The sequence below is a fragment of the Leptonotus elevatus genome, chromosome 12 (assembly GCF_054856555.1).
Source record: "Leptonotus elevatus isolate MCC_2025b chromosome 12, RoL_Lele_1.0, whole genome shotgun sequence".
Taxonomy (NCBI): Eukaryota; Metazoa; Chordata; class Actinopteri; order Syngnathiformes; family Syngnathidae; genus Leptonotus; species Leptonotus elevatus.
This window is the reverse complement of record NC_141250.1, coordinates 22130285-22156163: the sequence shown is the minus strand read 5'-3', so window position 1 is coordinate 22156163 and position 25879 is coordinate 22130285. Positions and strand designations below refer to the sequence as shown.

The window sequence follows — 25879 nt, the reverse complement described above, 5'->3', positions numbered from 1 at the left end:
GGCGTTCGAGCTGCATTGGCGGGTTCAAAGCCACCCCGCCGGTTGTGAGTGCTGGAGATCTGTGGAGCGTGTTTTGTTGAGATCCTAAAACACACAAGGGTGTTTGGCCCAAACCCGGGGGTCCCGCTTTTGTGCTCAACAACCCTCGGCATAAGTCTGAATAATCTCACATGCTGGTCCAAAAAAGCAAACTTTTGAATCGCCGCTGACAAAGAACGACAATCAACCTCTTTACACTATTATTAAGTTATACCGTTTGTTCTCCTCTGGTACTAAAATTTGATGGCATTTCTAAAGATCTCTTTAGAACACAGCAACAAATAAGATCATTGATGAATATACAGAACAAGGAAAGATTCAAACACATTTTTGCCCAAAATATTTCTTCCACACATTTCTTTTTTTTTTTTTCTTTTTTTTTTTTCTTTCTGAATCATTCGCCAAGACTTTCTCTTGAAATGCAGAACCCTTCATTAGTCAAGGATCTCACCTTTTCAAAACAGGCGTGTGTGGATTGCTCTTTGACTACTTTGAAGACTCTTCATAGAAGATTCAGAGTTGCGGCTCAGGCCCTGTTCACGCGGAAAGCAAAGCCGACTTCGTTCCTCAAAAGAATCTTGCGCACAGAAACGTCGAAGAAGGCGCTGAGGATGTTTAAGGGATGCAATGTATATGCCAAACCTGGAGTGGCGCTGTAGCGCAGCCACAGGGAGTTAACGGAAAAGCGTAGAAGAAGAATCAGTGAAGAAGACGAACCACTAATCCTGAATAGCCGATAGGCCAAGATTTTTGAAGCCGCGAGGCCGCCATGTTACTCCTCCCAAGAAACATTACTCAGCATACGATCCTATACGTTTACAGTATCAAAATATATGCATACTATATACAGATCAGTGAGACAAACACAGGAGAAGTGACAATGGTGGATGATTCCAGTACAACAACATCACTTAAAATATTTTGCTAAGGAGGTTGCGCAATACGACTACGACACGGCTAGCTGTGATTTTCGAATTGCCATGTATACAGGAGTAACTATCCGTCAGGAAAAAAAAAAAGGAGTAACTATCCGTTCAGGCATGTAAACCCGATTATCCCGATTGGATTTTGACCTTAACTCAAATATCGACGGCATGTAAACGTAGTCACTGACAAAGCACTGATTTAACACTGCTAGTAAGCTTCTTGGAAGCAGACTTAAAAAAAACGAAGCAAAATGAAGCAAACTTATCAATCAGGGCATCCAAAATAAAAAAAACCCAAAAGGAATTTAAAAAAATCGATAACATGTTAGTGCTAAGTGTGAATGTGTATGATGTATTAAATGAGAAAATTAGTGTTGCCAGTGTGTTCAAACCCCTGCAGGCATCAGAAAGAATTACTGCTATTAAATAGCTAACATTGGTTAAACAGCAGACCGGCTCATAAACAAGATGAGACAAAACGATAAGTTATACATCTGCTTGAATTTGTTTACACAGAACAGAACCAATGCCAACACCATCAGAGGCATGTGGATTCTTCCAAGAAGCGAGCATTTCATCCCAACATTGTAAAGAGAAACTGCAGTCCAAATAATCGTCCAAAAGATGCACATTACAAGTTCAAGCAACATTTTGCCGGAAAATAACTTGACTCGCTCAATGCCTTCACGTCTCACAGGATGTTTTCCTGCTTCTTTGGCATGTTTTCGTACCAGGGTCGGCCCCATCGCCGACCCTACACACACAAACAAAACCCATTAGCATTTTAACTGCATTCTCTAGAACCTTTGTTGATGACTGCCCAAGGTCACTGAATGGACTCGCGGCAGGTTTATGGTGCTCGTTTTTCTTGTCGCTAGAGCCTCTTCCTATTCTGACAACATTCCAGGACGAGGCTCCGCCATTGTGACTCCCTGCTAAAGAAAAGATGGATGCGGTGTGAGAATGTTTAAATCCAGCTCTGGGGTTGTTTATATATTCCACGGGAAAACCTTCAATCATCTGGGAAGTCGCCATTTTACAGACTTTGTGTTGACACAATTTAAAATATCCCACAGTTCAGCTGACAAAGGCAATAATCCTTTTCACGCGCAACACAAAAAGATCAGTTCCACAAAGTTGATGATTCATTGCAGCTTAATAATTGTGAGGCAAAATTAAACATGTGTTGGTTGTTAACCAGTTGATTTATAAGTGAAATAAAGGCAACCCTCATAAGCAATCAAATGTGCAGTTCTCAATACGACAGGCACAAAAATGCTCTTTCCAAGAGACCAAACTTTGCAAAAAGGAAAATTGTTTGGTCTCAACTTTTACTCTCGAGAAGAACGCAGCACCCCCCCCCCCCCCCCACCCCCCTCTACTTATTGTGAGTACCATAACAGGATATATATGTTTGGGAGTTGGCGGGGGGATCCTTAAGCAAACAACATCCCCAGTTCTCGTATATGACTGCAAAACGAACCCTGTGGTCCGATTCGTTTCTAGCGGCAAAAAGTTGGTCGACTGAGTTTAATAGGCAAGATACATTTTTTTCGATTAAGAAAAATGAACATGTACCTTGAGACCAAAACATGAGCAACTTTCTATCTTTTAAGCACACAAGTAGACCATATACAATCGTGTAAAAGGCTAATGTTGTGCAAACATCCTGTTTTACTAAACCCTTCAGTGATCACATTTACAGATTGCTTACCATGTATATATAAACATATGTCTGAATCTGCAGACTGACTGTTGAAAATATATTGGTGCTTAGTTGTTCACCCTACAGGGGTAAGCCTATCTGGCCACACATTCTTACATGATAGGCTATAATTAAATGATGTTGGGGTAGGTGGTTATTAAGGCCCAAAAAGCTGAGATGAGAACTCCTGATAGTATAAAAATGCACATTTCAAATTTGGTTGTTTCCGTCTTCTCAAGAATGCATGTTCGTGATCTCAGTCATCGATGACTTTTGAGAGATCTTTCTAAACAACTGCAACATTTGTTGTGAAACTCGAGCTCACGTCAAGTCTTGCGGAGCGTCTTTATGAAGAACCAACTGAGCACTCGGGCTGTCAGCAGCACAAGCTGTCAGAAAAGATACTGACGCTAGAAAAAGACCTACTTGAACGCTCACTGATATTACGTAAAAGGGGGGGGGGGGGGAGGTCGGGGCCACGGGTTTCGTCGAAGAAAGTTAGAGGCAATTCATTTTAATGAGTGGTACATGATTTTCATCTGGGGCAGGGACTAATTAAATAAATATTCATTCATACTTTTAAAACCATATTTGTAAAGCCCAGTTAAAATGTTATTTACTCTGAAGCTAGTCTAATGCTAAGAAATCAAGTGTTATGTGTAGAGGCGTCCTTATCACAGTCGGACATTTCCAGGAAAATGGGTGGAATCGGTGGAATAATCGAGAGGATAATCGAAAAAAAAAAAAATCGTTTGTGACAGCCCTATTTTCATCCAGCAAATACGTATATCAAATTTGGTTAAGAAGACTATTGCTATCAATCAATTTAACTCCCCAAAACATTTGACATTTCCATGCCATGAAGAACAGAGTTATGACAAAAAGTTGCCGCAGATAAACCCGGACTTCAAACGTTGACAAAGCAGGATCACTTTGAAACAGCCAAAAGGTACCATCAGCTGCACTATGAACTCGGGGTACAAGAATGACATCCAACAAAATGCTTCTATCGTGCATCGACACCTTTTTTGTCGCTACGATACGTTACATCGAGCTACCGAGACGTGCATTTGTATATCATACGTCGTGTGCGTGTGTAACGATGAAGTCGAATGTGATGGAAATGGACAAATACATGCAACAGATTACGAGTTGGAAGGCCGCATGCCGTTAAGGAATGAGCACCCCATCGACAGCAATGCATGCTTGATTGTCTTCAGGGTAACATTCCATGAGGTGCGGGGTAGGGATCTGGGAAACTGGTGGATATCGGGTTTTAACTGGGGGGAGGTAAAGGATTTGAAAAGTTGCTCGAGTAAACGGCCAAAAGTGGTACCTTTCCAATTAAAACACGATAAGCACTGATACCCATCCTCCTCCTCCTCTTCTGGAAGTCGGTGGCACTCCACGGGTAGGCGTCTCTGGTCCAGGCCCGTCCAGCAACTGTCCCTTACACCTTCACAAAAGCTTCGGCAAGGCAACGGCGTCATCGGAGCGCCGCACTTTGGCAGCAACAGAAGACAGAAGAACTTCTCCAAACCGCGGTGGCACTTTGACCTCAACAACCACGCCCAGTCCTTTAGGAGTACTTGGATTTGGTCCAAACGGGTCAGGTTGAGATGATTGGGCACAACAAACCTTTTGCCATCCATCGATGAACAAAATGGAAGCGCGGTATCCACTAATAAGCAATGCGGGCTTTTACGAATAAGATCTGGTTTTGCTGTTGTCCAACTATCAGCAGTTGCGTTTTCGTTTTGGCTGACTTTGAACTGACTTTCCGATGTTTGTGTTAAGTCGTGGCTCGGCGCGGCCGCCTGGCTCGTAGGCAACGCCGGATTATGGAGTCCATCGTCTCTATCTGCTTGTGTATTAAACACGCTGGGAGTTTCTAATGTTGAAAATGTCATCCGGTGATGGTTTATGTCAGAGTCTTCTTCATGTGACGGAGAAACTTCCACTTGTTGCTTGTCCTCAGGTACCCGCGTAGTTCCCGAAGAATTGATATTTTTCAGTAAATATGCTAAGGTAGCCGATTCGTGAGAAGGATCTGTCAAGCGTTCAGATTGACTTGCACTCAAATTAAAGATAAGCCCGGAAAGACGATTGCTCGCTTCAGTTCCACGACTGCTACTACTCCGACGAGCACTTTTTTGAAACTTTGGATCATTCATTTCAGAAAGTACACCGTCCCTACTGCCAAACCCATGAAGATACCGAGGAATGAACGAATGTTGGCGGTTCCCCACAACGGATCCCTCACTAATTTCCTCTTTTTTTGCAAATTCAGACAAAATAGCAGAATTAGATTGTCCAAATCTAGACCCAACTTCCGAAACATTGTCTGTCAAACCTTCATGATGAGATCGCCCAGGACTCGTACCTTTTTGTGAAGATGTTTCATTATCGGGTTTACTTGTGCTTGGTGAGATCTCTGTTGTGGCTTTGGCTGACGTACGCTCAAGCTCCGAAGTAGGCGTGACCGTCAGCAGTTGAAGAGCTTGGGTCGTCTCCTGCCGGGTCCGCTCAGCACTTTGCTGACCGCGTCCGTCTTCAATGACCTCCGCCTCAGTACTTGGAATACCCTCGGTTGGAGGAATTTCCCCACGACCCGTGGGACTGCCAGACCCCTCGTGGTCCGCTAGCGGGGCCGGAGTGGTGGTCCCAGTCCGGGACCAAAACCAAGCATCAGAGCAGACCACACACAGGGTCAACAAAAACAAAACGTCCCAATGGCTCCTCATCTTGGTGACGCTGTTGAGCACATCCACCTGTTTGATCGTCAGACTCCCTGAGTGAACTGTGACATGTCCTGGCAGACCACGACCCTCCGCACACACACACAAGTACACACACACAAGTACACACACCCCGCAGTCTCTATTCACACACTACTCTGCAGCAAAGACAAGTGTAGAGAGCGCCCCATTGAAAATAGTCAAGGGGGGGGAGAGAGCAGGAGGAGTTGTGCTCCTTATTGGCTGCCCGCATCATATTTCCTCTGGCAACTCCTCCTTCTTTTGTCAAAGCAATGAAAAAGTGAGCTCTCCTGCTGACCTACACTTTGGAATTATGGAAGGCCTTTCTTCGTGCAATACTGAAACTTTCGGGGTTTTTTTCTTCTTCTTTAAGAGCTCAGTATTGTTCATTCGGAAATGTCATCATCATTGCTCTTTTATTTTTTATTTTTATTATTTTTTTATTTTTATTTTTTTATTTATTTTTTTATTTTATTTTATTTTTTTGTGTGTGTTTGTGTGGGTGAGTATGTGTATGTGCGTGCGTGCGTGCGTGCGTGCGTGTGTGCGTGTATTTGTTAGCTCACCAGAAAACCTATTAGAAAAAATCTCATACCGTTCACCTAAACCGAACACCAGGAGACCCGAGGGGACCAAAGAAAACCAAGGAAGGTGAAATCCAGCACCGACCAGACACCCCCCACCAGAACTCCTCCCCAGCCCAAGAAACATCCAGACCCCAACAAATCCAAAAAACATAAAATCAGGGAGGCCTCAAGAGACCGAAGGAGAGACCGAGAAAAGGAAGGAAGGACAGACACCAGCCAGCCTCCACCGATTCAATGACCGGAGGAGGTTAGCTTTCGGTTCTTAACGCAAAGGGGGGCACCTGTCCCCCTTGACTGCCTTTCTTGAAAGCTAAGAAACTAGACAAGACTCACACTTCAGAGAATGCTGATTGTTCAATTTTGTTTTGCCACTGTTGCAATTGTACATGCAATACAGTTAAGAGGTCTGCATGATCCGGTGCCGCTCAAGTTTGAAGTGCTCTGATGTCACCTGATAGTAAACCTGGCCTGACTTTCTTGTCCGGACTGGTTTCTCATCCAGCCATTGGGATGAGTTGACAGAGACCCTCAACGTCGGTTCCAACCGGCTTAAGCTCCTTTCAGCAAACGTTTCCATCAAAAATAAATACAGGTTGTGATTGTGAGCTAGCAGACGCCAACGTTGACATGAACGACCGTAAAAAAGGGGCCCTCGGATTGCAACAGACCTGCCTATCAACATTTGTCATTGAAATGTCTACTTTACTACATGTTTCATCTTGGGTACAAATTTGGGTTTACGCTGAAAACATAGGAAAGGAACTCCATTGTGTATCAAGTGTCTGGACTTGAATGTCTGCACATCTTCTAGATCTCAGCCCGGAATCAATCGCGATCATAATTAAGAGGATTTTTCTTGGTTGAACAAAATGAGGGAAGGGAAGCGATTGATATATTGCATTGGTCGAAGAAACTAATTTCTTGCCAGGCCCCCACCAAAAAAACCAGCTTGGTTTTTATTTATTTATTTTTTTTAATTTTTATTTTTTTTATTTTTTATTTTTATTTTTTTTCTTAAGAGCTCAGTATTGTTCATTCGGAAATGTCATCATCATTGCTCCTTTTTTTTTTTATATATATATATATATATATATATATATATTTTTTTTTTTTTGTGTGTGTGTGTGTCAAGCTTGGTTTTTAAATCACATGATCAGGCTTTTAAATTCTATTTGGATACTTGAAAGGAATCATAAGGCAATATTCTATTCAGCAAGAGTGATAAAGGGACTCATGATGGCCCAAGTGACTGCAAGGAAACAGTTATTTAATCTTGAGTTAAAAAAAAAAAAATCAACCAAAACATCTGCGGCATTCTGTCACGAAATTCTGTTTGCAGTTTAAAATAGATTAGAGACGCGCCACATTAGCATAACCAAACCATTGTCTACTGTCAACATTTTTATTTTAGCCTCAACAAATTGTGACTTTGAAATCTTGCCAATCCTGATTGCCAGAAGCTGAGACAAAACAGACACTCAGCATCAACCTTTTCCTGTCGCCAGACTCAATGATCCAGATCATCCTTTGTCAGTGTGTAACCACAGTATAGGCGGAACTAGCTTAACTAACCTTTAGGTAATAAAAACGGTATGCTGCCTGGTTGCTAATGATTAGCCTAAAACCAAATTCCTTTGGTTCACATGCATGAATACTACACAGGCTTGCATAGTGTTGAAGTGAAAACAGCTACAGTGTCCTTAAGTACCTCAACTGCAGTAATCCAAACATCCTTTTACTAGCAATTAGTCATTAATTACTTAAGATCTCGAAATAATTGTGATACTAACCACATACATACTTGCCAAATTCATGCAGTCGCTCCACAGCACCTAAGTTCTAATAATAGAGCAGAATTTCAAGGCTGAGAAGTTGTGGAGCAGCATTTGTCCATATTAGGCGACATCATAACATTGGAGATATTTTTGTTCAAGGTGTGCTTGAACGGCTGCATACTCGTTTGGATGAGTGGCCATCCTCCATTTTCACGTGTTTCAAAAAGCGCTCGGAAATGATCGTCGAAAGCTGTTTTGCGGGTTATTCGTCTGATCCAACTTTTTGGGTTAATTGAAATGTGTAAAAAATGAACCCACCCAACTTTTTGAGTTATTTAACTAAAAAAAACAGTCAAATTATATAAATAACCCACAAAGCAACCCAAATTCTTGGGTTCAGAGTTCATATTATGATAAAATATATAATAAAGATATGAAATTGTTTTAGCCACATTTTTTTGTTGTTGCTTCAATTCAATGGACACGGTGCTGCTCCTTCAGGAGAGCGCACCTGAGCCACGGTCTCAGCACATTAGTATGCTCAGCCATATTCGTTGTTCTTCGCAGAGGATAAGAATATGTGCCTGTGAGTGGTGTTATATAATCTGTCAACAACTAAATGCAAAAAAAAAAAAAATTGAATTGCCTAATTTTTTGAAAAACTTCGAGTCACTTGTATCTCAAGGCTGCGCCAAACTCGGGAGACTGTTTATTTTACAAGATGTGCTGCTGAAATGATACTTTTTTTTTTCTTTTTTTTTTTAAAGAGCTCAGTATTGTTCATTCGGAAATGTCATCATCATTGCTCTTTTATTTTTATTTTATTTTTTATATTTTTTTATATATTTTTTTATTTATTTTTTGTGTGTGTGGGTGAGTATGTGTATGTGCGTGCATGCGTGCGTGCGTGCGTGTATTTGTTAGCTCACCAGAAAACCTATTAGAAAAAATCTCATACCGTTCACCTAAACCGAACACCAGGAGACCTGAGGAAGGACCAAAGAAAACCAAGGAAGGTGAAATCCAGCACCGACCAGACACCCCTGCTGAAATGATACTCGACGATTAAGTTTGTGGATACATTCTTTTTGAGCACCGCTTGGAAAACACCGACAGATTGCGATAAAAGAAGCCCGTCTGTCCGACATCCCTTTTAAGTCTGCCACCGAGTACAAAGTGTCAAGTCATTACAACAACACAAGCTGAGGATTTCCTGTTTCGGAGAGCGGCATTTGGGATTGAAAGAGGTAATTGCAGCCGAAACACTTGAAAGTCAAAGAGAGAATGAGACAATGTTTTACTGTCCTCCATCAGCCCCCCCCCCCCCTCCCAATGCCAAACATTAAACAGGGAGGGGGGGGGGGGTTGTCATGCCTCAGTGAGACTTGGGCTAAAATGTCATTGGTTCATGTGCCAGCATGTTGCATGGGTTCAAGAATGACTTCTTTCCCATGGACCTTCTTGCAATCGAGTTGAAATGCTGACGGCCTGCCGAGTGGGGGGGGCGCGTACTCCCCATGGGGGACACCTGCTCTCTCAAGGGCTTTGCTAAAGTAAACAGACAAAAAAAAACGTGCTTGGTTTTATAAGCATCGTGTCTCAATCGTAGGAGCCACTTTGAGCATATTATCGCCTCCTTGTTGTTGACGTGAAATGTTTGTGAAGTTCTCGAGACGCTTGCGCAAAAAAATAAAAATGAAATTCCAAGCCTCCTCGGTGTCGGTCCTCACAATCGCCAGACAAAAGAATGAAACTCAAGATCCTGCAATGAGTCTGCCAGCTCAGACCGTCAACAGGAATGACTGACTGGCTAATGACAACAAAACAACAAGAAGCTCACTGATATCGTCCACCCGAGGTCAAGGACGCCGTCTCATCTGACAGTCGATTCCATGCTGTCATTTGGGTATTACATTTCACGTGCACAGTTCACATGGAAAAAGATCAATTGCAGTGCATTTTTCATTGTTTGTACTTCATGTAAATAGTTAGTTAGTTTATGGACTGCCTGCCCACCCAGAACTTGCATGTTGGGGGGTCGAATGCGGATAGCAAGCATCATTTTTCAAGTTAAAAAAAAATAAATAAAAAAATTTGAAACTGTTGTTGCTAATTTTGTCCACTAGAGGTTGTCCGGATGACCAATTAAATGACATTCTGAAATTGGTTGCTCCTGCGTCGTTCTATCTCAAAAACACCCAAGCAGATTTAGATTTTAATGAAACTTGGTGTACTTATTGATTTTGATGACACGACACTAAATATCACATTTTAAGGTCAATCGGAGGAATTTTGAATTGTTTTGGCGAAAAGGGGCGTGGCTTAATTTTTTTCTGTATACGCTTGCAGGGCAGGGGGACAAACTGCAACCTATAGTCCACACTTTAGTTTGTGCGGTCTGATGAGTCAGTGATTTCCAGATGAATGTGAAAACATATGTACATTTAAAATAATTTCAAAATATTGGCATTTAAAAAATATATATAAAATGTACACAGTATATAGATCCACTGTTTTTGTTAAGACATTTCAGATTGCTCATATGATTTGCAACAACATTTCATAATCGATTAATGTGAATTTTTTTCCAACTGCAAATGAAATTAATTGCACCAAAACAAAGAGAACATTTGGAATCGCCTTTTTGGGGGGGGGGGGGGCCCACTTGAGATCCAAGCGAATGTAGCCCCTGAACTCAAATAAGTCCCCCCCCCCCCCCCCACACACACACACGCTTGCATTGCAGCTGCACAATGTTCCTTTGGGGTTCTGCCCTCAGCAAGAAGTCGAACTGCTGTCCAAACAGTGACCTTTGAACCCAGACAGAGGTTACGCAGATTGAAAATACAAAAACGTTGGTGTCAAATCTCTGAGGCACTTCGTCCACAAGGCTTCGGGGCAATCCCCCAACCTCCCCCCCCCCTGGCCTCAACCCCCCTGCAACGTCACCAGTGTTATTCCAGCAAGCGAGGGTCATCGACCTCCGGCCGCGAGTCGCCATCTTCGGCGGTTTTTACGAGCTCCGCGGCGCTCGCTTTGAAATGACGCACGCAAGCAGACACTCGGGCGCGTGGACATGTGGCCGAAATACTTGTGCGTGCACACGCGGACACGCACACAAACAAAAAGTCCAACTCCGATCGCACAGCGTGTCACAGCAGAGTAAACACACGCCAGCTTTTTTGGAACATATGCTTGAAACGCGACGCGTTGCTCGCCCGCCTGCAGTCCAGACATACAACATGGTCCGAAATGGCGTGAATGCGCCGTCAGTGCATAAAAAAAAGGCTCATTTGGAAGAGATTAATTTGTCTGTTAGTCAAATTCTTTTCATCTGATTCTTAATATTTGAAAGGATGAGTTGCACGCATGCCCTGCGATTGGCTGGCAACCAGTTCAGGGTGTACCCCGCCTACTGCCCGAAGCCAGCTGGGATAGGCTCCAGCAACCCCTGCGACCCTTGTGAGGACAAGCGGTACAGAAAATGGATGGATGGATGGATGGAGTTGCACGCATCTTTGCGTTCACAATTCACTACATTGCCAAAAATTTATGAAACAAAGTGGACCATCCGCCACATAAATCCACCAGGAAGACGCATCGTCTCCGATTGCGGCAGTGGAAGCGAAGCAGTGGCCAAGTCGATTGACGCCTTTATCCAACAAGCATTGCAGTTAAAAATACTCAGAGACGAAATGTCATGATTCACATTTGTTGCTTTTGGTCAAATTTGGGTTGTCATGTTTTTTCTTGTGTCCCTGTTGTCATTGTCTGTCTTGTCTCGCTTTATCACGTATATGTTTGGATATCTATATTAGGTGTTTGACCCGCAAGGTAACCAGAGGGTTGAAAACACTGGGCCAATTCAAGCAGGCATACAATAAGCAACAGTGCCGTCCAGCAGAGGAGCAACCGAGCATCTGAATGAAGTCTGGAAAAGCTCCATGAGTGAGTGAATGCGTGTCACAAAGAGCGCTGGTGGGGGGGTGGGGGGGGTGGGTGGGGGTCGGCCAGGAGAATGGAGTTCAGCGGGTCACGGCGATCGGACTGGGCAAGGAAGGAGATTTCTCACAGCGGCTTTGCGTGATCCCAAGTAGAAACGCTGCTAATGTCGTCATTCGGGTCCACATTTGAAGATTGGAAAGATGGAGGCAAACGTGACCAATATTGAGATAATCACACTTTATAAACCAAACTCGTCGAGGCAAACAGCAGCACCACTTCTATTGCGATTTGACGCTATAGGAATAAAATGGATTTATTGTGTATTATTATTAAAGTAGTATAGAGGGTGGATCGACTTCACAAACATGAATACAACTTTTATGTTGGGCTATTAAACCCACAGCTCCCCCCTTGCCTAACATTAATACACTGTAAAAAAGCAGTGGTAAAAAATAAGCCGATCCTCTTCTTGGGTCGATTTGACCAACTTTGAGTCGAGAAAATGCGTCTTTCAGCGTAAAACAATTCATAAATATTGGTTAGATCTTTTACTTGGCTCAAAAAATTGGGGCATTTTGTATAAAACAACCCAGAAAGTTGGGTCAAATTGGCCCATCCCATGAAGTAGATCGGTCCATTTTTGATGCATAATTGGGTTACTTTTATCCCAAGTGTTTCTAGAGTGTACGATTGATTTGGCTTCCTAAAAACACAATTGTTAGTTTTCACTTTTGTTGGAGCCGTATCGAGGGGAAATAAATAAATACTTAAAATGCGTGATGCATGGAGCCAGTGATTGATTATACAGCGTGAGAAAAAGCTAAACTGGGCCTTCAATGGCCACACCAAGACTGCTTGTGGACAGCAAACAGCTAAAACCCAGGTACATTTTTGTGACCATTTTTTTATTTGTAAACCAAAACGTTTTTTCAATCTGGCTGTTTGTAAAACGTGGTTCCAAATGTGGTATTTTCTTGAATGGGTGATCAAGCGTCTGCTGTGCAGTTATTCAAATGAGCCCCCTCGCTCGATCCCCCGTTCACCTGCTCGGGAGTTCGCTAGCTAGCACAAGAGGCTAAAGCCAAACTGTGGCAGGGTTTTTAACTTTCTGGACCCGGATTTGCCACCTCTGCAAATGACGCTTATTGTGTATTTTTTTTATTTTCTGACACAAACATAAGAATAGTTTCAACTCATTGGTGAGAAAAAATGAAGCCTAAACAACTTTTCTTGCAGACGACTGACACGTTACTCATTAGCCGGTTTCCTGGGGCATTGCCCTTGGAATCCGCTAAACGGAGCCTTTGGGGCGTTTGCCCTGAATAATCAAGCATCCTGTTGCAAAGAGACAGAACCCCGCAGGGTTACGTACCCCGCAGGGTTACGTACCCCACAGTCCTGCTCAGACAAGCAGCAACAGCTTGGCTGTCAGCGTGAATGAGACGCATTCCACAACAACAGAGGAATACGCGGCCCGCCGGTGCCCCAACAGCAGTTACGGCACAGGAGAGAGCAAAGGGGTGGGCTTCGGAGAATCATGTATTAATCTCATGCATTAGCAGGATTGGGGGGAAGGAGACATGATATGAAAAATGAACTCTTTAATAGTATAGAGTTGGGCCTCTGGAGTGTCTGGTCAGCTGTCAAGTGTTAAATTTAGAAACGAAAATTTTACAGAAATACGTCACAACTCGACTCATTTACATGATAACTTAACACTGAGTTGGGGTTTGGGAGCTATGGTTGGCCGAATTTCCAGCAAAAAGGGGCGTGGCCACTTTCCTTTGAACCCTCAATTCTCACGAACTACAGGGTCAATCTTCACATAACAGTTATTGTTGGAAAAAGAATTCAACAAGCATTCCAAATATGCATATTTTAACTTGACCTTTTGACCTATAATTTGACCTTGAAATTGACCTTGTGAGCCACTTTACCAAATTTTTAATGGTAATGTAATCTCCCACGTGTTCTCTAAAACATATTTATGTTTCAGACATGGACATTTTCTGTATGAATGTCTGAGGGTATCGAAAAAGCAAGGCGGCCACGCCCGTTTTTGCAGAAAAAGTCCAAATTCTGCAGACCGTAACTTCTAATCCTCTACACCAATTGACCTCAAATTTCAAATTTATTGTTGTGCCATCACTACCAACAAGTACACCAAGTTTCATCCAAATCAGCATCTGTTTGGTTAAATCCACTGGATGATTTGGCATGGAACCAACCACCCCCCAAAAATAAAAAATAAATTCTCAACATATCCCCTCGACTCTTTCGGGTTAACTCCTTCTCAAATGGATTGAAGTTCCAGTGGAAGATTTCCTCAATTAGATGCTACAGAATCAGAGTTCTCCACGTCAAGCCGTCAACATAACCTTTCAAACGGGGGTCACTTATCCGCAAAAACTCGACTTCAATAGCGCAAATGGAGCATTATTGGTGAGAAGTAGAAACGGCTGTAATATCGTCATCAATTGTTCGTTTTTTTTTTGTCAATTATTTTGTTGTGGAGGAGTTTAGAGGCATTTGAAGCGCTCGTTCCATCTTTTTTATTTTTTATTTTATTTTCGAAAAAATGGCAGCCACTCATCAAGTTGCGACATGCATGCACTAACTAGCGGAATACCAAATCACTGACTGGTGAACTCATTCCACATACATGATATGTGGCCCTTGTTTTATAGGCATTCACAAGAATGTCCGCCCGTGTCATTATTTCCAACACAATAGCGGGCCTGTCTTGGGAAAACGTACATTTCAACAATGGCAGCTGAAGACACAAGTTGACTGAGCGAAGTATGGAACGTGACAGGAGGATGTTTGCCTAAGCAACGCCTGCCGGCTTTGAGAGAAATGACGGACAAGCGCGCTATGAGTCCGACTCGTCGCAGTGTTAACAGCTGTTTTCAAGTCATGCTGCAAATGAAAAGAAATATTCCACTTTCCCACAGTGACCGAATTGTGAGGAACGCTGTCATCATTTGCAATAAATAGCATTGTAGGAAGGAAAAAATGGCAAAAAAGAATCATCGTCCAACATGTCACGTGAAGTGCAGAGTTAGGACCCAAAATGCAGACAAGACATGGTTGCTGGGAAACACAGTCTTTATGTACAAAAATACAAAGTAGCAACAGAAAGTAGAGCGGGATTCACATTGCCTCGAAGAAAACCCTTGACGGAGAAACAAAACTAAGAAAGCTGTCGAGACGCAGAAACTCTAGTTCGGGTAAGGCACAATTCTATATGACAGAATATGAAAGACTGATAGAGGACCTTAAAAAACTGACAACTTTATCGCCACCATTATTATCACAAGGGACAAATAAGGACCACGACATCACAATAGCTCCACGAGCCAACCCAAAACACAGTCATAACACAATCTTAAATATCATCATGATTTTTTTTTTGTTTTGAAGCGTCCGTACCAACCTACTAACGAGCTTACCCTGAAATGTATCACAATCAAATAATCAGCCGGCCGTATTCACGGGCACGGGTGGGCCATCTATGGCCCACACGCCACATACTGTAAATATGACCTGGCCCATTTTAAAAATCAAACATGGCCCCTAAGGCAATCCAACCAGTGCGTCACAGTGTGCGGAAAAGTGTCCACGTTCACGTCATTGGTTTGAAAATGATGTCTTTGTTCATCTATCTATGCCAGCTATGTATAGTGACATGCAGAACAATGAAATGTTCTCCCACAAGATGACAGAATATGGTACAATAAATCTGTGTTTAAAACTTTATTCAACCAAACACGTCCACATTCCACACACAATATGTAAATGTAAACTAAATTGAGAGCAGATCATCATTATTTCAGTACAGTATTAAAAAAAAAAATGTTACATTTGAGTTTGATAATATGGTTTGACATTTTTCCAATGTGAAATGGATGCCTTGGCTCAGGAAAAATGCAAACACTTGAACCACCAAAGGCAGATTGATGCTTATAGTACTGTGGGGAAATGCCGCCCTCTGCTGGTTAAAAACAAATGCACCATCACAAATTGACCAAGTCTAAAATGATCAATACTTTTCTGAAACAAGGGATTCAGACCCTCCAAAAAAGGTTCATAATCACCTAATATATTAGATTCAACTCAAAAAACTTTCAAACTCATTGTACAATATTAATTTTTTTTTTTAAATGGCAAAAACATACACATGGTGAAGCTTCCACAAAAAAACCATCCAACACAACCACCGTTTTTTTTTTTTTTAAACGTAAAAATGACAAATTGTTGCAGCAGCAGCAGCGCACGCTACACTGCCTGACGCTATCTCACATCTTCGCTGTTGGCTGCATGTCAAAGACAAAATTTATACAGGTGGCAGTCTCCAAACAAAAACACACCTGGTGAAAATCAAACAGCACGTCCCAAAAAGGCTTGTCAACGCCAAGCAAAGCAGCTCGTGGCAGATAAAGCACTTTGCGGGAACGGCGATAAGATAACAAAAACCACATCATGGACCTCTTCTGTCGCGTTCAGAGGAAATGCGTTGGCGAGCGCCGTCAAGATAAATGGATGACACTGTATGTATGTACTGTCAATGCGGGGGTCCGGCCGACGGCGGGGCTCGTCAGCTTGCACCTGCGTGATGATGTCACAGCACAAAGGAAACCACAAACCACGTGTGCCGCGAGGTATTAGGTTTCCTCATTTGACAGGTTTAAGTCCTTCAAAGGTCCTTAATATCTGACGTTCCGCCTCATGTGAGACGACATCGTTTGAAGAAGGCCGAAAGCCTCTTTACCAAAAACGCTCACATTTTAAACATTAAACATGAGAATATCTATAGAACTGCACTCAGTAGAGCCAAGATTTATAGGAAATACAATATTCGTAAATAGGCTCAACAAAAATCGGAATTTGTTTCCTGAAAAAAAAGAAAAATAATCCAAAATCAACATTATCAATGTTAACCAAACAGTTGAGTTGGCTCATGTACATATTCCTGAAATGTGTCTCATGAAAAGAAAAGAAAAAGAAAGGAAAACATAAAAAAACTTGAAAGGTTAAAAAAAAGGTGAAAATAATACAATTACATGTTTCACTTTATTGACATATATATATATATATATATATATATATATATATATAAAACCAGTGAGGGAGATGCAAAACTGATGCCAGCTTCTTTCAATATTGAGGCCAGAAGACTAAAAAACTCAATATATTTTTTTAAATATCTTTTTTACAGTATGTGTCAATTCAAAGGAGTTTGAAAGAAAATAAAAAAATAAAAATTAAATTAATTAATTAATTAATTAAAAAAAAAAAGAGAAAAAAAAGAGCAATGATGATGACATTTCCGAATGAACAATACTGAGCTCTTTAAAGAGAAAAAAAAAAAAAAGGAGTTCGAAAGGCCCCACCAAAGATGAACCTCTCGACTCCAAATCCCTCCTTGCGGATGCGTGCGAGCAAGCAAGCAAGCAAGCAAGCAGGCGACTCGAGCAAGAAGTGGAGAGGAGTCTCCTCCTACTGGCACTTTGAGCGCATGCAGGTTCAAGACACTTCAAGAGACTTGTCAGCGTCTCCCACTTGGGTTGAAGACTATTTTCCAAAGCTGTCATTATCAGGCAGCGTCTGCATTGTGCTTTTTCTCTCTTCAAGTTGATATCTTGCTCGAGGTCATTCAAAGAATGCATTCACAGGCAAGAAGTCAGTCGCGTCTTTACTGATCGACTTCAGCGACTCGGGTCACAGTTTGACTAAATCGTCCAGCCTTTCGCATCCGTTCAGTGTCAGATCTTCAGCATTCACATTCCGTGTTCTTTGCTGCTTCCATTGAATGTTCCGACCACAAATTCCATGTTTATTTTGGCCCCGGATTTTGTTAATAAGTTCCTTCAATATCTTGGGTTTTATCATGCATGCGCAAAAATTCTTTTCAAATCAGTCTGACATGAGAGCGTTTGAACTCAAAGAGCGAAGGATTATGCCGCTTTGACAAATCATTTACCTGCTTTTCCATCCCACCGAGCGAGACTCTCCCACACCTGGAATCCAGACAGAGTTGAATAAGAGCAAAGGTTACGGGATCACCGGGTTGGAATCGACCCATTCCAGCTTGAAGTGTCAGAAAATATCCAGTTCGTTTGGGAATTCAACGTTTTTCTCCATCCTTCCCTTCGGCAGTGTTGGCAATAAACTTACATATTTTTACATAAATGGACTCATCGAATTATTCTCCCCCATATTTGAAATGCCGTTATCGTTATTGTATGTGAAATGTGTGGCGTTACAAATGACTTATTGGTTTCAAGGCTCAAAGTAAGCTTGCAAGAAAACTTGCTCTGAAAATGTCATTTGCAGGCAGTTAGAAGCGCTGTTGTTTTTCCCCCCGCAACAGTCTTTAAAAAAAAAAAACGAAATCCTGGAGGGACTCACTCGGACTGTCTACAAAAAAATTTTAAGTAGTAAAAATAGTTACTTTGCCTGGAAACGATTTACTTTTATTCTGAAGTGATGCAATTACTTTTTTTTTTTTCTTTCTTTTTTTTAAGAGCTCAGTATTGTTCATTCGGAAATGTCATCATCATTGCTCTTTTTTTTTATTTTATTTTTTTTATATATATATATATTTATTTATTTTTGTGTGTGTGTGTGTGTGTGGGTGAGTATGTGTATGTGCGTGCGTGCGTGCGTGTATTTGTTAGCTCACCAGAAAACCTAATAGAAAAAATCTCATACCGTTCACCTAAACCGAACACCAGGAGACCCGAGGAAGGACCAAAGAAAACCAAGGAAGGTGAAATCCAGCACCGACCAGACACCCCCCACCAGAACTCCTCCCCAGCCCAAGAAACATCCAGACCCCAACAAATCCAAAAAACATAAAATCAGGGAGGCCTCAAGAGATTAATGATCATACTTTACGTTTAAGTGATTCAATTACTAACTCAGTTAATTTTTTTTTTAAGAGCCTGGGCGCCTCCCTGGGGAGGCGTTCCGGGCATGTCCTACCGGCAGGAGGCCCCGGGGACGAGCCAGGACACGCTGGAGAGACTACGTCTCACGGCTGGCCTGGGAACGCCTTGGGATCCCATCGGAGGAGCTGGCTGAAGTGGCTGGGGAGAGGGAAGTCCGGGCTTCCCTGCTAAAGCTGCTGCCCCCGCGACCCGACAACCGGATAAGCGGAATTGAAGACGGAACGGAACGGAAAAGTTAATTTTTTTAAACAAGTAATGCTAATATTTCCCGCTCGCCAGGCCACATAAAGACCCGGTTTGATTCGAGCTGTGGTAGACAACAGAACAGTGACTGAAGCCAAGTGGCCGCAGGTCAAAGAAAAGTAAGTGGTCGGTCACCCCCGTTGGACTCCAAAGACCAGATGGCAAACGTCTGAATTGAGGGAAATAAATGACTGGCAGGGAACGTCTTGCGCTTGGAACGAAGCAGAAAAACAAGATGGAGGAGACTTGCTGCATTTCAGTGTCGCATTCTTGCCAAAATGCTGGCTGAGTATTTGCCAGTCTGACGTCCTGCGCATACACACGCGCAACGTCATCCAGTCAAGGCGAGGTTAAATGAGTAGAAACTACGCAGAGCGGCTTTGGTTTTCCCGAGAGCACCTGACAGACAAGTCGAAACCTTTTCCTTCTCTCGACGTGAAAGACGACACCGGCTCTCGTTTGAGGGCCGAATGCCAAGCCCCGTATTTTATCAGCCCAAAAATAATGTCAATGGAAATTAACGAAACCAAATGCTTTTCTGCCACAACAACTGAATGCCCTGCAGCGCCAAATGGAAGTCAGAATGTTTACATGCACTAAAAAAAAAATATATATAAATAAAAAAATTAATTAAAAAAAAAAAAAGAATGTTTACATGCACTAAAAAAAAAAAAAAAAGAAAAAAAAAAAGGAATGTTTACATGCACTAAAGAGAGAAGGCAGACATTTCAAAATGTATGTTAACACCTTCCCATTTTTTTGGGAGGGGATTAAACCCGTGCACGGTGGCTGACTGATTAGCACGTCCGCCTCCCAGTGCAAAGGTTGTGAGATCAAGTCCGGGCTGCTTCGGCCTTCCTGGGTGGAGTTTGCATGTTCTCCCCGTGCTTGCGTGGCTTTTCTCCGGGTACTCCGGTTTCCTCCCACATTCCAAAAACATGCACGGCAGGTGAATTGGACACTCCAAATTGTCCGTAGGTGCGATTGTGAGTACGGTTGTTTGTCTCTGTGTGCCCTGCGATTGGCTGGCAACCAGTTCGGGGTGTACCCCGCCTACTGCCCGAAGCCAGCTGGGATAGGCTCCAGCAACCCCCGCGACCCTTGTGAGGACAAGCGGTACAGAAAATGGATGGATGGATGGGATTAAACCCCCCCCCGAGGTTGGGAACTTGGTGACTGAAGGCAGCCTACTTTTACGTCCTGTCCTTTCAGCTCGCGCTGTGTTTGGACAGCTGCTGACGACATATGCCGTCATTCGGACTTCCCGAATATGAAGTGTGGCGATCGGAAGTTCGCCATTAAAGGCTGTTGACTTTGTAGAGGACTAGCACGGCGAACCGGACGGGCTGGAGACGGCCCCGAATGACTGACGAGAACTGACAATGGGGTTAACAGGTCTGTGACACGACTACGCCAAAAATATCAACAAGAATTACAGGCACAATTTTAACCATATTATTTCAGCATCCTAGAACTTTTTCAGGGCGCGGCACCGAGGCTGCTGTAGAATGACGACCCGGGACAGACCGAGAGGACTCAAACAGGCCAGAATCACTTATGGCGGTATCACTCCATACGTCACACTTCATGTATGTTCAGTAAATATGCTCATATTTATATTAAGTGTCTATTTCACTGGCCTGGAGAATAGCTGATGACCTGATGGCGACTCGAACCTGTGCTGGTTCCGGAGATGTCTCTCTGGTGTTTCCCGGAGACTCTCCGTGCCACCAGGGTATCGCAGTACATTTGAGCGTGTTCAATTTTGCAGAGACATTTTGGAGACTTTTTCAAGTCTCAAAAAAGGTTTCCGAGACGTCTTTGGAGTCATCGCGCGGACCGATTCTGAGAGACGTTGCCAGGACTTCTGTCTGAAATGGACTCAGCGAGACTTCAAGCAAGCAATATTTGGGTTTCCTGAGTCTCTGCGACGGAGACGGGCCCTTCGCTGACCGCTAAAAAAATGCAACTATTCGTTACAAGAGGCTAAAAGTTAGCATTTCTTTATATGTCCCGTTCAAGTAATCCCTTGAACTTGTCCCTTTAGTCTTAACTACGTCATCACATTTACTGACTTGGTCTCAAGAGTCACGAACGTGTTTGTTTTCAAACCCTTGTTTCCCGACTGGACGCTTCCCAGGGGAGAAGCAGCATGAGAAATATGGTCCGTGCCAGATTCTTTACGGGCGCCATTAAGAGAGCATGTTTATTAAAATCCCCCCTTTCATGTATAAAGTCTCCAAAAGACTCTGTATGAAGAGGAAGACAACTTTTGCGGTCTTGGCTCGCAACTCGAGAGGAGCAATTAACACGATAAAGCATCAGAAGGTTGAGGTCGGCTTCTCTTATGTGGGGTCCGGCTTGTTTTGTGTTTTTGATTTATTGGAGAATGGCGGTAATTGTGCTCACTACCCCACATGATTGAGAATTTCCTGTCACACACACACTGAGGGTCCTTTTTGGCCTTTTTTTTTTTCCTTTTCTAATGTTTCAAACCCATGTCGTGAAAACAGTCGGCGCGGACAGGCCGGGAATGTTGGCTGCGGTACAAACCAGCATCCCTTCTTTGTCGCCGCTGGACTTAACGCCTATAGAGGGATTTAACTTTATAGCTCTGAACTGAAATTGTCCAGAGACCCAACAAAGGTCCGTACAATGCTTTTATCGTTACGTTACGGGCAGAGTTGATGTCCCAAACTCTCCGACAAGAGTTTTATTTCCGCTCTCTGCTGCGTGCCAAGATGAGCAATATTGTTGCTCTGCAGTTTAATAGCATGAATCAGCAACGGCGGAGATAAATAGGAAATGGCTCCCAACTTGCAAACAGATGGAGGGGGAAATCCAGATGTTGCCTTTGGTGGACTATTGCTGGAGAAGGACCGGGGATTTGCATATTTTTACTTCCTTATTATTATTATTTTTTCTTTTTTTTTCTTTTCTTTTTTTTCTTTTTTTTTTTCTTTCTCCTTTTTTTCTTCTTTTTTTTCTCAGTATTGTTCATTCGGAAATGTCATCATCATTGCTCTTTTTTTTTTTTTAAATATATATATATATATACATATATATACATATATATATATATATATATATATATATATATACACACATATATATATATATATTTATTTTTATTTTTTTGTGTGTGTGGGTGAGTATGTGTATGTGCGTGCGTGCGTGCGTGCGTGCGTGTGTGTATTTGTTAGCTCACCAATATTGTTGCTCTGCAGTTTAATAGCATGAATCAGCAACGGCGGAGATAAATAAGAAATGGCTCCCAACTTGCAAACAGATGGAGGGGAAATCCAGATGTTGCCTTTGGTGGACTATTGCTGGAGAAGGACCGAGGATTTGCATATTTTTACTTCCTATCTTAAGGATCATTGCAAGGGAACGGCATGCTATGTTTTCACTTTACATAAATGAAGTCGAGTTGACCATTAAAAAGCTGATTTTGCGTGAAAAACAACGCATTCATTCAACTTGTTTGAGGTTTAGCCGCAGACATTACTGAGCATTTCCCCGACATGACTTACGACGCCAGAAAAACATGTGATGGCAAGATGTTCAATTCAGAGCCTCGAGGTGAACGGAAAAAATAGAACAGGATTCCCAAAAAAAGGAAACTTCAAAGGGAATCTGAGTCGAGCCGCTTTTTTGGAGGAAGAGCGTCGATTAAGCGGGAGGAAATGATGCGCATTTGCGTGCCCGCCGCCCAACGGAACTTTCACGGGCAGAATCTATTGTGAGAAAATGCGGATGCCATCGTCTTGCTGACGAATGCCTTCTGCCGTTTAACGGCCAAAAAGAGAGCAAGAACAAACGCAGGACACGGAAAGCTAAACTGGCGCCTCCCTTCCGAAAAACAGACGACAGGAAAACACAATAGTTACTGAAATAACTGACATCCATCGATTTTCCGAGTCGTTGCAGGTAAGCGGGAGCCAATCCTGACAGACTTTGGGCGAGGGAAGTGTTGGGCATAAAATCACATCATAATCTGAGCCAAGATTCCAACCCAAAACCCTTCGACTGTGAGGCAGATATACGAACCACTCAATTATTATAGTTTGGCCCATTCTTGGTGAGCAAAGTGCTCCAGATCTCCAAAGTCTGAGCATACAGATCAGGACTCTTCAGAAGAGCCCATGTTTTGTTCTTAGTACCCCCCCCCCCCCCATCATGTTGGGAGCCCATTACTAGCTAAGCCCAATTGGCAGCACCTTGTGCTCCAAAATGCATCCATACTCTTAACATTTCCCCCCCCCCCCCAGTCCTCAAGGGCCGGAGTCCTCCATGTTTTAGATCAGGGGTGCTCAAGTTCGGTCCTCGAGAGCCCCTATCCAGCCTGTTTTCCATGTTTCTCTCTACTAACACACCTGATTCATGATCAGGATCGTTATCAGGCTTCTGCAAAGTTTGCTGATTAGCTGATCATTAGATTCAGCTGTGCTGCAGGAGGGAAACATGGAAAACAGGCTGGATAGGGGCTCTCGAGGACCCAACTTGAGCACCCCTGTTTTAGATCATTGGTCACCAGCTCTGGTCCTCAAGCTGATCAGCAAGCTCTGCAGATCCTGATCATTTGAATCAGGTGTGTTGGAGGAGGGGAACATCTACATCTACAGGGCCGGAACTTGACACCTGTGGCCTGCACAGATCCAAGACACCCCCCTGACAGATTTAGCAAAGCAGCCCCAGGACAAAAACAAGGTCAAGGTTTATGACACTGGCAGCACCTTGTGCTCCAGAACGCTTTGAAAGTCTTGAGATTTTGTTGCATCCTGCACAGATTCAGGACATCCTGCGCCGGATGTAGCAAAGTAGTCACAGAATGTAACTGAGAACTGGGGTCAGTTTCACCTTTTTTTCAGTGATCTTTGTGGACTTTTTTCCCCTTCATTTAACACAAGGGTGCCACCAATTTCTCCTTCGCGTGCTTGCTGTCAGGATGATTAGGGTCGAAATCAGAATATTGTGCAAATAAATGCAGCCAGGGACTTTTTTTGGTCGATGACTCAACAGAAAGGAGTGTTCAGGAAAAGAAAGATAAATCAAATGATTCCTGCGGGTTTTGAACAAAAGGAAAGGGGCATTTTTTGAAGGGGGTGTGATTGACTTCACATGTGTAAACTTTCATGACGCACTCAAAAAAAAATAATAATAATAAAAAAAACATAGCTGAAAGTGTAGGAGGAGGAGGAGCAAGATTGTGAAAGCATCTGTCATCAACAAGCAAGCGGCCTCCGTAATATTTTCAACAGACATTGCTGGATTTCCTTCACTTGTAGTTTTACTGCAAGGAAAACACCGGCTGAAAATTGAGGACAAGGAATCCTGTCAACTTTTTTTTTTCATCAGCGAGGCCTTGTATTGGATATTTTTTAATTTGCTTGGTAGTCCAAATGGCATCTTAACATAAAGATGCGTTAAAAGGACACTCCGAACTGTCCAAACTGTCAAAAACAACAGGAAAGCCACCTCAAGGACTGCGTGCGTGTCATTGCCGGCACAATGCCCCCCTTTCAAGTGTGGGCGGGGCGTCCCCCGTCTGGACATCTGACTGCCTGCTCTCTTTACTCGCACTCATTATTTGTCTTTCTGGTTTGCGTTTATGGCTGGCTCCGGTGGACAAAATGCAAGGTTCGAGGGGTGTGGAGGGACACTTAAACATACAACCTTGGAGACGGACGACAAGACGGGGCCGGCTGCGTCCTTTCATCCCGTCACATCAAACATAACACGACTTAGAAGCCAAAGTGCAGAGCCGCAAATGTTCAGGTGAAGGAAGAAATTGCTACCTGCAACCTGCCGTCGACAGTAAAAACATCCGTAAAGGATTCGCAGTGCTTCTTCCATTTTTACACATTTTGTTAGGTAGGGTTGAAATTTGGGAGTCTCTCGCATGAATCGGGAAAGTGTGCGAGTGTGGCCATGCGTCGAGTCAACGTCGCTCACGGCACATTTTTAGTTACAGAAAAGTATATCTTGGAACTAAATGCATGTTTTGAAGCCCTTTGTCAGTCTTGACTTTCCTGTTTCGGAGTTTGAGGCGTCACCAACAGCAAAAAAAATGTGAGCATCCAAGTCACTCTTGTGCTTCACAAAAAGCTTATTTTCTCCGCTTTTTGGTCTGAAACAAGCGCTTTCTGAGAAAACCAAACTATACTCAACAAAAATATAAACGCAACACTTTTGTTTTTGCTCTCATTTTTTTCATGAGATAAACTCAAACATCTAAAACTTCTCCCACATAAACAATATCAGCATTTATCTGAAATATTGTTCACAAAGCAGTCTAAATCTGCGATAATGAACACTTCTCCTTTGCCGAAAATAATACATCCCACCTCACAGGTATACCATGTCAAGATACTGATTAGTGCACAGGTGTGCCATAATTAAGCCTCTCTGAAAGGGGCCGTTTTGTAAAATTTTCCGATTTCCCAGAAAACCCAGGAAATGTAACAAAACGTTGTTGTTGTTCTACTTCTGATTACTGAAAAAACAAAAATGGTAGAAAGCCAAAGTCAAATAAGTCCACTCCTTCTTTTGGTAGGTTTGGTTCTTATTTTGTTCTCGAACACAATATTCTGTGGATCTTGAAAGATTGTACAAAATGCTCTAAGATAATATGCTGAAAAAGTGGCTAGCAGTGAATGAGTTAAAAATTTTCAAACTTTGAACACTTCAGGTTTCTCCCTTCAAATATGAATTATTTGTCAGTCCCGTATTTAGCATTTAAAGAGTGTGGTCGTCTCTTTTTGACTTCTGCAACAGCAAACAAATGGAGAAAGAACGTAGTAAAAAAAGAAAAGCGCCCAACTGGGAGAGTGAAGACTTTTTAGCAATCGAATGGCGAGGCGGCGAGAGAGTCGTCCGTGTGGTTGCAATCCAGCGCATTCAGCGCCAGTGACCATGGCGTCGACATGCTCTCACAGAAAATGGTT

The 25879-nt window shown here is 42.8% G+C and overlaps 1 protein-coding gene across 3 annotated transcripts in view; it reads right to left on the bottom strand.

Annotated features, from left to right (window-relative positions):
* col18a1a (collagen type XVIII alpha 1 chain a) overlaps nucleotides 1-25879 on the bottom strand; it is a 67192-nt gene that overhangs the window by 26543 nt on the left and 14770 nt on the right. For 2 of the 3 annotated variants that reach the window (XM_086091373.1, XM_086091374.1), the window contains exon 1: nucleotides 5054-5553. The exons of the other annotated variant lie outside the window; for it this stretch is intronic. In XM_086091373.1, the coding sequence (XP_085947499.1) occupies nucleotides 5054-5414 (361 nt within the window). In that variant the 5' untranslated portion in view covers nucleotides 5415-5553. Of the gene's footprint in view, nucleotides 1-5053; nucleotides 5554-25879 lie in introns of those variants that run through there. 3 annotated transcript variants of the gene reach the window in all.